Genomic DNA, 16,082 nt, shown 5'->3' with positions numbered 1-16,082 from the left:
GGCAGAATTTTTGTTCCTGGTGCAGGGCAAGATTTTGGTTTGTGCTGTTTCAGGAGTCGGCCTTCTTTTCCTGGGTATGTTAATCTTCTGTGGAGAGTTGGGGAAGATGGGTTGGGAGGACATTGTCTCACTTCAAATTATTCGGGGACATTCTAAAAGGCAGTTGCGGTTTTTCATCTCGCAAACGCATTTTGGTTTGCCAGAGTATATTTTTCTGGATAAGGTTCCCGGTGTGCTGTTTTCAGTGGAGAGTCAGCATCGGCTAGGCTGGCCCCATGGGCTGCAGCCACGCCCTGCTTTCTCCCTTCAGGTGGAATTTGCTTCACAGGTCCTAGGGTGCCGGGCCACAGGGGCATTGAGTTTTATTTTTTCACCTCCAAGGCAACAGGGGGCCCTTGAAAGATTTGAAGAGTGGCACACTTTGACTTGAATTTTTGAAAACGGTGCAGGCTGCATCCTGGAAGATGGTTGGGTGGGGCTGGACAGATGCAGGGAGACCCAGTCCCAGCCGCCGTCTAGGCAAGAACTACTGCGAGCCCACCAAGTCAGCAGCTGTGGATGCTGATTTGAACAACATTTAGAAAGTAGAACTTTCTGCCTCCCTGGAGCTCTGGGGCCAGGCCCGCAGCAGGAGGGGAGGGAAACACACGATGTCTGAGCAAAGTGTGGCTTTAGCCCGCCTTTACAAGGTCTGAAGGGACCAGTTTCAGATCCTGCAGGATCTGTGTGGCCCTGAGCAAGTTAGTTCAGAACCTCTGTCCTCAGTTTCCTCATGTATAAAATGGGGATAACGGTTTACCTATCATGTGGTGGTTGTGAGGATAAGTTGACATTTGTAAAGTGTTTAGAACAGTGCCTTTTAAGCAGTAAGAGCAGCAGTGTTAGCTGTTGGTGGTATTACTCTTTTGGGGAGCATCTAAATGGGTGTGATGATTAGCTGGGAGGGCCTAGAAAATTCCATTTGTCCTTCCGTCCTCATCGGGGAATAAGGCTTCCTAGGCTCTTCCTCAGCACAGACGCCTTTGAACTACTGGGAAAACATCACTGTTGGACACATGAGGAGACGCAGGCTGTTACTGACCTGCACTGACATTCCTGAAGAGGTGTTTGTTCACCAGCACTGAGCATCTGCCACGTGCCAGCCCAGCGCTGAGCAAAGAAGGTGGAGATGACGGGCAAGCATCCACTCCATACCCTCGCTGCCCTTGTGCTCCCCAGAGCAGGCCTCAGGCGCAGGTGGGAGCAGTGGCCTGGAGAAGGGAGCCCAGGTCACAGGGGTCCCTGCAGAGAGGAAGGAAAGGGCCCCCAGCCTGTAATGAGAGCCTGCTGTGGGCCTCACTGCCCACCTCTGCTGGGGGCGGGGTTCGAACACCGGGCACCCTAACACACCCCTCAGCCTGTGATTCCCCCCAGCACCCCCAGAGTTGCCTTTGCCACACTCATGGCCCTGATGAGGGCTGGTTTGGGGTCGGCCTTCTCAGCAAGAGGTCTTTGAGAGGACAGGCTCCTGTTACCCCCAGTGTTTTCACCACCCTGTCCTGTCCAGGCCTGACTGAGCAGGGCCGGGCCAGATCCAGGTTCTGCAGCCAGGATGAGGGTCTCAGAGTGAGAGGCAGAAGGTGGGTGTCATTCCTATGCTTTCACAGAGGAGGGCTTTAGCCCATCACTGAAACTTGGGCAGGAGTGGACAAGCCAGGCCAAAGGCCCCAGCTCAGCAGCTGCTTTCCTACTACTCATCACTACCCACAAGGGCCTAATTATAGTGACCAGCCAGCCTGGGGGTCGAAGTGAGGACCCTGTCCTTCCTGGCTGGGCACCCCTCCCTGGATCCAGAAAAGGAGAGCCTTGAGGCAAACTAGCTGATGCCGGCGGGGCCTGCCTGGGGCAGGGGACAGGTGTGTGTGGAGGGGGCTTGGAAGGGGTGGGTCAGCAACTACCAAGGCACAGAGCCAGAGCAGGACTCCAGTTTGGGCTCAGCTGGGGCCATTCAGCCTGATGCCCTGGGTGACCCTGGGGAATCTCTGACTCCCAGCCTCTGCTGTCCCTTGAGGATTCCACAGACTCCAGGGGCCTGAGCCCAGAGTACATCCCAGGCTTCTGGGAGGGCTCTGCCCTGAACTGAATGGAGCTGGAGCTCCCCTGGGCTCACTGGGTGGGAGCGCTGGAAACAGAAGACCAGACCAAGCGAGGGGGTGCTGAAAGAGGGTCCATCCTGCCCTGCGCTGGCACTCTCCTCTCCATTCCCAGGTGTCTATGGATCCCCCGTCTTTGGCATCTGTTACCTGGACATTCAGCTACCACCTTGGTTTCCTGCCTCCATCTCAGCCCTTCCAATACCACAAAGACCTAACTCACTCACTCACTTCTGAGCATCCTTAAACTCTTCCATCCATCCGTTCACATATTTATGGGGCACCTGTTAACATGCCAGGGACTGTCCTAACACTAGGGATACAGAGGGGAACAAATGGCTGTGGGAGGCTGGCGACGCCCGTCACTGAGGTGAGGGGGGCTGCGGGAAGAGCAGGTTGAGGTGACGCTCCACGAGATGCTTGTTCAACATCCAGGTAAAGAAGTCAAGCAGGCAGGTCTCGGCTAGAGACATACTTAGGGAGTTGTTGGCCTTCAGATGCTCTTGAAAGCCATGAGACTGAGATCATCTGGAGAGTGAATGGAGAAGGGCCCAGGGACTGGGCCCTGGGAAACAGGAAGAACCAGCAAAGGAGGCAGTGAAGAGGCGAGTGAGGTGCCCGGACATCAAGGGAAGAAAGCTGCAGAGAGGAGAGTGCCGCACATGGCCTGGGATCCAGGGCACGCTCCTCGCCTCATTCAGGCCCTGCGGGCCTCTCCTGCTCGTTCTCAACCCTCAGCACTGCATGCTCCGGTGATGCAGAACTCCTCAGGGATCGCTGCCCACTGGGGCCTTTGTTCCTGCTCTTCCCTCTCGGCACGCCTGTCCTACTTGCCCTTTAGAATCCAGCTCACGTGGGCCGCCTTTCAGGAAGCCTTGTAGGCTGAGGTGAAGGCTTTCTTTGAGCCCCCACGACCCCTATGCTGTAAATGGTTCAACGTCTGCCTCCCCCATCAGACTGGGAGTTCCTCGAAGCCTGGGACCATACCTGAGTGTTTGTCCCCAGAGTGAGTGACCCAGCACAAGGCCTGGCACCCAGCAGGTGTTCAGGGAGTGTTCACGGAGTGAGTGGATGCTTGCTGAGTACAGTCACTCCTGCACTCCTCCCCACTGCATGCTGTCACCTGGGGGTAGGTGCTCAGGTGTGGGGAAAGAGGTGGCCTTTATGGCTTCAGCAGATCCAAAGAAGACTGACTACCCTGTCACTGCCCACCCGCCAGCTGGGAACTCCTGGAGGACCATGTCTCATTCTGTATCTGTCTCTGGCTCCCAGCACAAGGCCTGGCACACACTAGGGACTTATAAAAGGAGCTGAATTGCTGGATCCCCTAGAGGTCTGTAGTGGGGAACCTCAGGGCTCAGTCCCCAATTCTAGCCTATTCTTGGATTCCATCAGCCCAGCTGAGGATGAGGAGACAGATGTGTTTTGTGGGGTGGGTGACAGAAATCTGGGCGGGGCTACGCTGCTCCTGACAGGCTAGACTCTTGCCCTGGACAACAGCCCGCACCCTGGATACGGGCTTTGGGTATGAGGAGACATAGCCAGGTCGTCTGGCATGGGATAGACTGAGGATCTCAGGTGGCAATAGCCAAAGCAGTGTCCAGAACAGGGGAGAGGCTGGCCTCACTCCACCCTGCCATCCTCAGCCCAGCTGAAGCATTGGGTCCCTGCTCTGTGATACAGCCTGGAGCAGGTGGCCGAGGTAAGCTGTGGATTGAGAAATGGCTTAGAGGCTCAGTGGGAGGCAGACACTGGGCTATTTTTGGCTTTGAGGCCTATTATTCCCAGCTTCAAATCTCCCCTGGCTCAGAAAGCAGATGGGGGTGTGAGGCCCCAGCAGTCAGAGCTGGGACCCCGGAACTGAAGCTAAAGGAAGACATTCCTCCTGAGGTGTGAGAACGCTTAGCAGCCACAGTGAAAAAGGCTGCTTCGAGAGGTAGTAAGTTCCGCATCGCTGGAAGTGTGTGAGCCAGTGGGGAGGGGAAGAATAGGGGGCTACCTGTGTTGGACAAGGGGGCGTTGGTTCCCGGGGTCTCAGGTGGAGGGCAGAGGGAAAGATAAACAAACCCCTTCTCAGGAGCAGAATTGGGGTCAGAACCAGCTCACTCTGACTTCTAAGTCCCTCTCAGCTTTTCAGCTGTTCCATGACCTCTACGAGAGATCTCCATAGACTCTGCTGATGTGACTCGTATTCCTTCTGCCGAAGACCACACCAGGCCCGGTTCTGCGAGCTCTGCAGAGAAAGGCGGGCTGGCGGTTGCAGGCTGGGTGCGGGGTGGGGTTCTGGTGGCGGAGCCAGTGCTCCAGCAGGGCCTCCCCGCCTCCTCGCTACTCCACAAACGCACCAACCCCATGTCCATCTCAGAGCTGTCGCGTTTTCCCCAGCGCCTTCCCAGCCTGCCCCACACTTCGTTCAGTCTCTACTCAAACACTACCTTCTCACAGAGGCCTCACCCTGTGAGGTAAGGGCCGACACACCCCGTCCCCAGCTGCTGGTGGCTCGGTGTCCCTTCCTAGGTGCTGCCCTGGGCCCCAGGGGACTGCCTCACCCAAGGTTTCACCTCCTCCCAGACGGTGGCCAGTGGCCAATGGCTGATGTGGGACCTCAAGGCCCCACACTTGGCCTCGATTCGGGATGGCTCTGAAGAGCCACCCGGCACCGAGCTCTCTAGAGGACCCGCGGGGGTCTCAGCTCCCCCTGCCCAGTCACGCCCTCCTCCCTTGCTCATGGGTCTCTGGGGAGTGCGCCCCAGTAAGCCTGCTGCCACAACTCTCAGTCTCAGAGTCTGTGCCAGGGAACACTTGCCTTCGGATCCTCTGACATACCTTTCTTTCTGCACCATCTCCCCACGTTGGAATGTAAACTCCATGACAGTAGGGACCTTGTTTTGCTCAATGCTCTCTACCTGGGGCCTTGCCTCATGCCTAACACATACTAGATGCTCACACACACCCGTGGAATGAACCAAGTGGCTAAGAGCTTATCATCCTGAGCTGAGGAGGGGACACTGGGATTCTCTGCAGGTTCCCAGACATCTCTGGGGACAGGGTTCCTATAACAGGGTGGTCTTCCAGCAGCCAAGCAGGTAGGCCCCATGAGTCCCAGTGATTTGTGTATTCACGTTAAAGGGAAGACGGTATGAGACACCCAGGTCACATACACACTTTAAGGGACTTTGTCCCGCCACAAAAGAGGAAGCAGGGAGATGCTGTCTAAAGCCTGAGGTGACCCTGGCCTGCTCCTACACCAGTCTCGGGCCTGCTGCTGAAGGACAGAGCCCAGCAAGTCACAGAGCCTCTGGCGAGCACCTGCCCTATGTCCAGCCTGAGTCAGCCTTGGGAGAGGACAGAGACGGCCTAAAGGGCCCCCCGAAGTAATCCCACCTTTTCACGGAGCTTCTGAAAACCTCTAGACCCATCTACTTGAAACCTCCTGGTCAAATGCAGCCTGTTAATCCCAAAGTAGGGAAAACCTGAAAGGGAGGTGCTTAATTCCCACTCTGCAGATGGGAAACTCAGGATCTGAGTGGAAGGTGGAATATAGGAGACTCTTGGAAATGGCGTTCCCCAGTCCACTGATGCCTGCCAGAAATGAACTGAGCTTTCTAATGGATCAACATGACACTTAAATACATGACCAAATGAGAGTATGTTCACATGTGCTCACAATGCCATTGTCAAAATTTTGGTTCCAAATGCCTGTTGCTTAAAAGTCCAAGTCCATACGGGGCGACTTTCATACTAACAGTGGGACATCCCCGTCCACCCTCCTCACACAGTCCTCCTCCTGCCTCCTTCTCCCAGACTCGCTCTGACCAGGTGAGTAGTCTGTTCTCAAGTCTAAGGCCAAATAGGGTCTGAAAATCATCCTGTATTTCCTCCCTCCCTGCGTTTAACGAGGAAGGTAAGAGGGTGGGGAGGATGAGGTAGGTGGGCGTTTGGGATGTGGGGAGGTAGGCACAGCTCTATGGAGGAAGCAGCTGTCATCACATATGAACTTCCCAGTTCTTCACTCTACACCACGTGGGGTCTGAGCCTCAGTCTCCTCACCTGCATGGGGAGGACAGAAACGCCAGTCCTGCCTGCCTCACTTTGCAGACCGGCTGCAAGGGGCTTGAAGGGAGAGACCAGTGGGTGCCAGACTCCAGAGCTTAGCTGCAAGGTCCAAGCGGAAAGACCAAGGCCAACCACTAGGGCTGTCCTCACTCCAGGGGCTGGGATGAGCACCCAGGCCTGCCCTGTAACACTGGCACCTTCCAGGGCAGTCCTCAAGCTGCAAGGTCACCTGCTGATGGCCCACTTACTTGCAGCCTTTGACCCACACACTCAAGACCCAGGCTGGCTTCGCCCTCTCACTCCCCACTCTCCCACCAGTAGCAAGGGGGCTTCCGCCCCTCAGCCTGGCTTCAAGCCACCACCATCACTCATCCAAGAATGACCACAATGGCCTCCAGCTCTACTCGGTACATTCACCCTGCCAATTCGCCCTCCACACGCCCACAGAGTGTTCTTTAAAAAAATCCCTTTGACTCAGCAATTCTGCTTAGGAATTTATCCAGTGGCTGCGCTGGCAGAAGTACTCTAAGATATGTGAACAAGGATGCTCGCTGCAGCATTATTTGTAATAGCTAACAACTAGAAGTAACTCCAATGTCCATCGACAGGTATTAATGCAGCTGCTCAAAAAAACAACATAGCTCATATGTGCTGATGGGGCAAGATCCTGCGATCCCAAGGTATTAGGTGAAAAAAGGAAGGTGCAGAATGGTCTATAAATAGGATGACACTAAGCAATGTAAATATATGCATCCTTATTATACATACACATTTTAATGGCGCTACATGAGAAACTCTAAGTTGTGGTTACCCTTAGGGAAAAGGACCAGGGTTGCCTTGGGTCGGGGGACAACTTTTATCTGGGGAAGCCTGATATGCCAGCATTCAAGGCCCTTGAGAGCTGGCCCCTCCAGCCTCACCCCCGACCTCCCTGCGCTCCCCATTTCCAACCACTCCCCAGTGCTCCAGGATCTTCTTCGCCTCCCTGCTTTTGCACACCCGCCGCCTTCCCCAGTAACCCCTTCACACACACCACCACCAGCCCAATCTGTCCTCTTCCTGGTAAACCCTGCCCCGCCCAGCCTCAAAGGTACCTTGTAAAGTGGAAGGAGCACAACCTGGGAGTCAGGGACACGGCGCTGGAAACAGCACTGTTATGGATGGAGGTGACATGGGCTCCCGGACCCCTCTTCAGAGTGATCCTCCCACAGCAGAAAAGTGTCCTGGCTGTCTGCTCTCAGTAAAGTCCCTCGGGAATTGCACTCAGCCCAACAAAGCCACCTCACCCGAGGTCTCTCCCACATTGAGAGCAGTGTTATCCAGTGACTGGTGACAAGTCACTGGTGTTTGTAGAAAGGCTCAGCACCTCGGCTCCATGAGGACAACTCTGTTCCAGGGGGCCCACAGAGCCGGGAACCAGCCAAGGCCTCAGGTGCAAACTCACTGAGCTCAGTCCCTCCTCCACCCGGTGCTGCTATCATCACTCCCCGCAGGTGCTGATCCTCAAGGCTCTCCCCAAGCTTTCACCTGCAAATCTCCATCTCAGGGTTTCCTACGGGAGCCGACCTACAACACCAGCTGCATGACCTTCAGCAATTCCTTACACTATCTGCACCTCCTCATCTACAGGGCCCAGAATGCTGCCCGGCACACAGTAGGAATTCAACACTTTTCTTGAATATGGAAACATCTACCTTGCAAGGGTTTTGTGAGGACTGAACAAGATGCTGTGTATAAGCTGCCTGGCCCAGAGCAGGACTTGATGCTATCTGAACAGAGGCCAGCTGAACCAGGGATGTACTCAGTCCATTAACCAAGGTACTAGTGAGAAATTTACAATGAATATTCTATTCAGATCTTCTGCAGTCATTGTGGAATGTGTCCACAATTTAAGTAATGCCATAGAACCTAGCGACCATCACAGAACACCTAATATGAAGCAAACAGTGTAGGTCATATTAGCCTCAAGTTTCAGATGAAGAAACTGCAACTCAGAGAGATGAAGATTCTTATTTAAAGTCACAAGATGAGTCACGGACAAAGCTGGGGTAGGTCAGGCTCCAGGGCCAGCACTTGTGCAGAGGCAGGCTCATGGCAAGGGCGAGCACGCAACTGTGGGTGCCCCTCCTGACGGCACCCCCACAACAAGCACAGGCTCCAGTGCACCGGAAGGGCTCTTTATTGTCAGCGAGACCACCAGCCAAAGGAGCACTGGGCTCCGAGCAGGCCCCAGGCACCACCCAGGCCCCCGGATCCTCAGGGGGAGAGGGGCACAGGGAGCTCCAGGCCTCAGAACGGTCCTTGGCTCACACAGCACCGTGCAAATACAGAGCTAAAAACTTCCTGAATGTCTCTGGCTGGAAACCAGTCGGCCCAACAGGTTCCTGGAAAGAACACAGCCCATTAGGATCCTGCTACTAGTTTTAATGGCAGCAATTAAAACAAAGGTCGGTTTCATGCAAATCCTAAGTGCCTGGATAATAACTGTTTCTTTCTCTCACGACCAAGGAGGAGCACTGGGGAGCTGGTGCCAAGAGATGCCGGGGGCGCTGGGCTAGCGAGGAGGATATGAAGCATCCCAGCACCTTTCAGCCAAATCGTCTGTTGACACTGCCCTGATCCCTAATCCTGCTCACCTCAACCACCACAAACAAATGTTCTGTTGCCCCTTTTAATTGCCAGGGACAATAATCCCTCACTCCTTCCACACACATTTATCAGGCACCTTCTCTGTATCAGAGCTGTGCCCAGTGCTGGAAACCCAATAATGACTTGAATCTGGCTCCCACCCTCAAGGAGCTTCCAGCCAGGTTTGCAGTAGTGATAATACAAGGTGATGGGCCTCATAATAGAAGTAGGAAAAAGACGCTAAGAAAACAGGGGAGAAAATAACTAACTCATTGACTTCCATACATGGAAGAGAGCATGTATGAATGAGTCTTAAAGGGCAAGTACAACAGAATGGGCCAGAAAGAGAAAAGAAAGGAGACTTCAGAGAGGCCAGTATATGCACCGGTCCGGAGGCACGAATGAAGGTGGGAAGAGCTAGGGCGAGGCTGGAGCCCAGGGTCCGTGCTGGTGGAGGTGGGGTGGGTGCGGGAAGAGACAGGTAAGGAGGAGTCACGTGAGCACACCAGCACAGGCCTGGCACTGAGTCACTACTTTGGAAGGAAGAGGCTGAAAGAAGAGGACCTGAAGACGTGACAGGGAGACGGAGAGCACAACTAAGCACAGAGGGACGCGGAGGAGGCTGGCGTGGCCGCAAGGGGAGGGACAGTGAATGGTGTCTGGAGCCAAAGAGAAGGGACCAGACCAGTAGGCATTTCAAGGGTAAACGATACTGACAAACGCTGGAGAACTCATCATTCCACTAACATACAGATAATGTTCAAAGGCTCAACAACGACATTTAAACAAATCTACTCAGGCCCTGTGTGGGACATGGCTAGTCAGCCACAGATCCAGCAGTACCCCACCCTGTTCTCTCTCATCCCCCAATCCTGTTGTGTCTCTTCAGAGTGCTTATCACTGCCTGATATTATATTATGATTCTATTTAGATACTGCCACTGCCCACTACACAGAACACAGGCCTGGTCTCTGTCAGCTGAGCACTGGAGGTGCGGCAGTGAGTGACAATGCCATGGAGGAATGAAATGAACGCATCATTCATGGACTCAGCCTTTGAGGAGCTCAGTGCTCATTTTAACAGAGGAGAAGAACACATAAACAGATAACTATAGGACAGCAGCATGACTGTGCTGTGATGGGGGGACCCAGGGGCTATGGGAACCCACCCAAGGTACACTTAAGCAAGGCTGGGATTGGGATGGTGGGTCTTTATGCTAAACCTGGAATGACAAATAGAGGACAACCAGATGACAGAGAAATGGGGGAGGTTGGGTGGGGGAGAGGGAGGAGGGAGCAAGAAGGAAGCAGCCTCCTCTGTAAAAGGAACAGCACCTACTGGGATCCTGAGCTACTCAGGCAGCGGCGCGTACTGGAGAGCTACAAGGAGCTGGGCGTGGTGGGCGCTGAGGAGCGCGGGAGGTGAGGTGAAGAGCGGGCTGGGGCCCAGGGTGGAAGGCGCTGGTTTAGGTAATGGGCAGGGCTGAAGTAGCCCTCCAGGCAGAGGTCCTGAGCGTGAAGACCCTAAAGCCGGGGCCCCACTCACAAGCATCCCGTCAACCCCAAGCCAGGCTCACTCTGGGGAGGGTGAGTCCTGGCCCTGGGCCCATCACCAGGCCAGAGGTGGCTGGACTTACCACAACTGCCTTCCTTCTGACCACCGGGAGACACCAAAAATGCGCATAGAGGAGCTGATCCGAGTCTAGCCAGACTAGATTCTTGACACCCTCATCAGAGGCCAGATCTGTGGTGTTCAGCTGTAGCACCAGGAACTGGAAGACACGTCCATCAGTGCCCACACTTTGCACGACTACTGGCTGCTCCAAAACCTTAGTGTCGTTCTGAAAGGAAAACAGGACAAGTAAATCAAATCAGAAATGGTGGGCTGAAAGGAGCAGCACAAACCAGGCAATTTCTAGTTCTGGCCTTTGAAATAAACCCCCACCCCTCTTTAGTGGTTCCCCCCGCAGGACACTGAAAACAGAATGCGGAGTTGAGGGCACTGTCCAGGGCCAGGCCTTCTCACCCGCACCCAGCCTGGCTCTGCCTGGCCTCAGATGCCTCGTGGCCCCGGGGTACCTGCTCTTCAACTTGAGCACATTAAAGTACTGATTCCTGCCACTGAGAGGTGATTGCCAGGCAAGCTGCACAGTACAGAAGGATGAGCTGGGAGGTTAATGACGGCGAACCCCTCAAACACATGGCCGTAACCTGACGGTGACAACAGTGATGTCTATCAAATGTTAACCTGGAGGGTCAATTCATATAATATATATAATCTCATTCGGTTCTCACTCCATTTGACAGTTGAGGAAACACACTGGGTGAGGCAGTGACTCATCTGAAGTCACAACGATGTGTGGCATCAGAACCTACAATGGCTAGTGCTAGACCAGTCACACTTTCCATCTGCCTTACTTTACTCCTCAGGGCTGGGCATCTGGAATGCCCTAAGCCTACCGGCAGGCATCTCACCTGAGCTTCAGCCTCTCGGTGCAACTCTGAGTATGTGTCAGATTCCTGAGTGTCCACTCCAGATGTGTTGGCCCCAGGATTCCAGCAGTCAACACATATGCTGATTACCTCTTTCAATGAGTGCCACTTGGTAACAGTAATACTACTAGCAACCATTTACTGAAGGCCTCTCATGTGCCAGGCATCACACCAGTTTCACATAAAGTCACCTCTAATCTCATAAATCCAGTGGTATATACCCACTTAACAGATGAGGAAACTGAGGTTCAGAGAGGTGGTATAATTTGCTCAAGGTTACCCAGGATCAGACCCCAGGCTATTAAATCACTTGGAATCTTATTGTTCTGGTCTACACCTAGTGTCCCATTGTATCTGATAGTAGCTCCTCTGCCATTCTCAAAAGTATCCCAGTCTGGATGACAAATCATATGTTCACCCTACTGAGCCTGCAGGAATCCAGTTTGGTGACTGCTATCCACTGGACAAAGATTCAATAGGCAGGCCCCATGAAGCAAAGCATCCTTGATTCAAAGATGCTGCCTACATTCACCGCTCCAGGGCTGAATCTGACATTAGGAATAGCTAATGTCAGACCTCAGTGTAGGCCACACTGGGACTGTTGGCCTTAGAAATACCTGTTTTTAGCTGCATGAGAAATAAAAAAGAAAAGTACCTCTAAGTGTTAGCTGAGAATTCTGTATTGACTCTTATCTCCCTCTACAGATCAATAAAACTGCAGGTAGTACATAAATTTCTCAGCAATTTTACCTTTTACACAGAGGCTCTTCCCATAATTGCTCAACTTCACATCCCCAGGAATAATTTGTACCTGGAGGGGGTGGGGGAGGCCTCCTCTCCTACCCAACTGGGTGGCAATTAGTGACAGCACTGCTACCCATGCTCTGCTGGCACAGAAGCTACGATGAGCCTGCAGGCCTGGGACCTGGCATGTGACTATCTCTGCCTCCCTATCCTCCCCCAGAGTCAGGAGGCAGCATGTCCTTTGAAGCTGGAGAGATCAGGGCTCCAATGCTTGCTTCCCTACTCATTAGCTGTGGGATCTTGGGCAAGTTACCAAACCTTCCAGAGCCTTCAGAAAGTATGTCAGAGAATGGGAATTAAGATAACCTCCCAAGAACTGGAAAGACACAAGAAGGTCACATAAAGATGTGACAGCTGCTAATCTCTTAGCTGTGTGACCTTGGGGAAGTTATTGAGCCTCCCTGAGCCTCAGTTTCTTCATCTGTAAAATGAAGCTAATAGTATCTGCCATGGGGGGTTGCTACAAGGATTAAATAATGCAATGGTTCTCAAATTTTAGTGGAGTGGTTTTCAAACTTGAGCTTGTACCAGCATCACCTGGAGGGCTTGTTAAAACAGACTGCCAGGCCCCACCCCCAGAGCTTCTGATGCAGGATGTCTGGGGTGGGTCTGAGAAGTTGCATTTCCAACAAGTCCCCAGATGATGTTCACGCTGCTAATCCATGACCATATTTTGAGAACCACTGCTATAAAGAGCCCTAATTAAATGTTTGGCATGTAGCAGATGCTCAATACAGGCAAGGTCCATACTGCTATCTCATTAGGCTAACCACACAGTACCAACCCCACCGAGACCAAGTAAGATGGGAAACAGAGCATTCTGAAGTTCATCACTCCTCCAGGAGGGCCTTAGGCTCTAACCAAGACCTGGGAGCCCGACAGCAGCCCTCAAAATCATCCCTCCCCTCCCGCCCCACAACACACACAAAAAGCCAGGGATCTGGTGTCCCAGGCCTGCTTGGGGACTCCCATATTGCCATCCCCTTCCTGAAGGCCTTCGCTTCCCCGCCAGGCTTTCCTCCAATCTTGGGACAGCACTGTGTGACAACCACTCAGCCTGCACTCTGTAACATCTAGGTCCCTGAGACCTCCTCTTAGAATCAAAGGGCTACCATCCAAGTGGTATCTTGGGTCCTCAGAACCTGTCCTGAGTGGGCAGGCAGGCCTGGGCCATCTCCTGCTTCACTTCCTCCTGCCTGCCTGATGGAGCCTTGTGCTCTGGGCTCCAACAGTACAGAACAGAGGCAGTGTGCTGCAGCACAGACAAGTGAAGCCTTAGGAATTGGGTCTACCTAGTCCCAATCCTTTCTCCACCACTTACTGCTGCGTAATGCTGGACAAGCCTCCCTGGGATTCAGAGGCATAATCTGAAAAATGGGGATCATAATGAAACCTTGTGGGTTATTGTGATAAAAAAAAAATGAGGCATCTTATGTTAGAGACAAGCACATCGTAGGCCCCCAGCAGACGGCAGCTCATCTCTGTAGGGTGAGTGGCAGCGCCTCTCCCTAAAACTCCTCAGTCAAGCAAAAAAATAAATCCCTCCATGCCCCCTTTCCTTTGAGTAGCGTAAGGCAGGAAACCAACACAACGTAAGGCAGGAAACCAACTCAATATAAGGCAGCTTGGTGGTCTTCCCCACATACGTACCCCATAGAGGAGCCGAGCCTGAGCCAGGGCATTGCCAAAGGCAAACAGGATCATCTTGGCCCGCAGCTGATCTGGTTGAAAGCGGTGTGGTCGTAAATTGGCTGACTCCAGCAAATACAGGGTGTGGGGATAGGGGTAAGGATAACCCTCTCGGAATCCTGCAAGACATGTCATCATGTGGAGGGGTAGAAAAGATTAATCAGCCTGCCCCAAAGCCTCAGGAAAGTCACCCGACCTCAGCTTAGTGCCAGGCACGACAGAGACTCAGCAGAGGTAGATATTATCACTATAGCTCAGGGGCTGGCAAACGTCAAGCTGCCAGCCTAATCTGGCCTGTTTTTGAAAATAAAATTTTTACTGGAGCACACCCACACCCACTCATTTACATATGTCTATTACATAGCTGTGACAGAGACCATACGTGGCTTGCAAAACCTAAAATACCATTTGGTTCTTTACAGAAAATGTTTGCCAACCTGTTCCAGGTGATTCTTGCAGGCTAGCTCTAACTCCACCCCTTTCTCGCTCATTCAAGCACACAGTTGATAGTGATATTAGAAGGATAACCTGAAATCTATGATAATTATTATTTTAAAAAGCAAATCACTTGCAAAATTCAATACTTGATTATTAGTAACAAATGACTTGCCTCATACCTCACAACACTATGCTGAGCATCAAAGTTCAGCACTTGTTCATCTCAGCCACAATCCTGCCAGGTCACCACTGCTTCCCCTACATGGCCATGAGCAAACCCTCGGAGGCTGGGGGCTTCTAGAGTGAGTGACCTGGATTAGCGAAAGTGGGTGAAACAGAGGCAGACAGAGGCTGGGAAAGTGTGGGCTCTGAAAATCCCAGAGGAGGGCACTACTTAAGAAAAAGAGACATGACTTTCCTGTCTGCCTCAGTTCCTCCGCACGTGTGAGTGCCCAACACTCAGCACTCACTCTCTGCCAAGCTCTAACACAGGAACCAGGAACAGAGTCCACGTGGTGCCTGCCGCTGCCTTTGAGGGGCTCACCAAGTCTAGAGGGGAGACAGACAGGAAGACTGATCACATCCACACAGAAGGACAGGTCAAGACACGAGGGAAGCCAGGGGGCTGTGTGAGGACAGACGAAAGGCCCCTGACCAGACTGCGAGGTTGCAGAGCATTTCTGGGAAGAAGTGAGTCCTAAGATGAATTGTGACAGATGAGTAGTCATTAAACGAAGACAAAAAGAGGTGAATGGTCAAAAGTGTAGGCAGAGGGAAAAGGGAGTGCCAAAGCACGGTGGTGAGAAAAGGCACAGTTGGAATACAGGGGGCTTGTGGGGGAGGAGACAAAGATGAGGCTGGAGAGAGGGGCAGAGGGCAGATGTGAAGGCCTTCATGTGATAAGCTAAGGAGTCCAAACTTTATCCAACAGGCAATGGGGAGGTGGGCACAGAGAGCAATGGGATTAAATCTGTGTTCTATAAAGACTACTCTGGGGCTTCCGTGGTGGTACAGTGGTTGAGAATCCACCTGCCAACGCAGGGGAGACATGGGTTCGATCCCTGGTCTGGGAAGATCCCACATGCCATGGAGCAACTAAGCCCGTGAGCCACAACTACTGAGCCCGTGTGCCACAACTACTGAAGCCCACGGGCCCTAGTGCCCGTGCTCTGCAACAAGAGAAGCCACCACAACGAAGAGTAAACCCCCGCTCTCCACAACTAGAGAAAGCCCGCGTGCAGCCAACGAATACTCAATGCAGCCAAAAATAAAATAAATAAATTTATAAAACAAACAAACAAAAGACTACTCTGGAACTTTGAACTAGAGGGACCAGAGAGAAAAACAGCCTGGGTCAGACTAACCGGTTGAGAGGTTGCGGTAATAGGCTGGATGAGAGACAGTAGGGACTGACCGAAGTGTAGCTGTGGAAATGGAGAGAGGTTAAGGAGAAAGGTGCTACCTTAATGACTGAGTGGACGGCAGGAACTGCAGGCCTGCACAGCCTGACTCCCTAGTTTCTGTCTTGGCTCACTGGGGAGGTGGTGGTGCTTTGTTTGACGGAGGTGGGATGAAGAGCCCCATTCAAGGTCTGTGGGGCTTCCTCCATCCTAGCAGGAGGTTGGCAGAGTTTACAGGGTACACAGAGAGGGGGTGCCTTTCAAGGGAACTATGAATAAAGGAAACATTTGAGGCCTGGTCAAAAGCCCCTCAAGCTACCCATTACAACTGATGTAACAGAATTACCTCTCAGGGGTCAAAAGTAAAGTCAGCCTTTGAGCCAATCCAAACCTCCCTGAGTCTCAGTTTCCTTGCCTATAAAATGGGGTTTACTGGTACCTAT

At 52.7% G+C, this 16,082-nt stretch overlaps 1 protein-coding gene across 2 annotated transcripts in view; it reads right to left on the bottom strand.

Annotated features, from left to right (window-relative positions):
- Position 1: 1 nt before the first annotated feature.
- MRPL37 (mitochondrial ribosomal protein L37) overlaps positions 2 to 16,082 on the bottom strand; it is a 29,525-nt gene continuing 13,444 nt past the window's right edge. Inside the window, exons 5-7 of one of the 2 annotated variants that reach the window (XM_007164406.3) lie at positions 13,763 to 13,920; positions 10,453 to 10,656; positions 2 to 1,281 (exon numbers count right to left, since the gene is read on the bottom strand). In XM_007164406.3, coding sequence (XP_007164468.1) covers positions 1,270 to 1,281; positions 10,453 to 10,656; positions 13,763 to 13,920 — 374 coding nt within the window. In that variant the 3' untranslated portion in view covers positions 2 to 1,269. Of the gene's footprint in view, positions 1,282 to 8,349; positions 8,573 to 10,452; positions 10,657 to 13,762; positions 13,921 to 16,082 lie in introns of those variants that run through there. The other variant, XM_007164405.2, reaches the window with a different exon arrangement.

The sequence above is a fragment of the Balaenoptera acutorostrata genome, chromosome 1 (assembly GCF_949987535.1).
Source record: "Balaenoptera acutorostrata chromosome 1, mBalAcu1.1, whole genome shotgun sequence".
NCBI classification, from domain to species: Eukaryota; Metazoa; Chordata; class Mammalia; order Artiodactyla; family Balaenopteridae; genus Balaenoptera; species Balaenoptera acutorostrata.
Note: the sequence above shows the minus strand (reverse complement) of the source record. Positions and strands in the feature narration are given on the sequence as shown.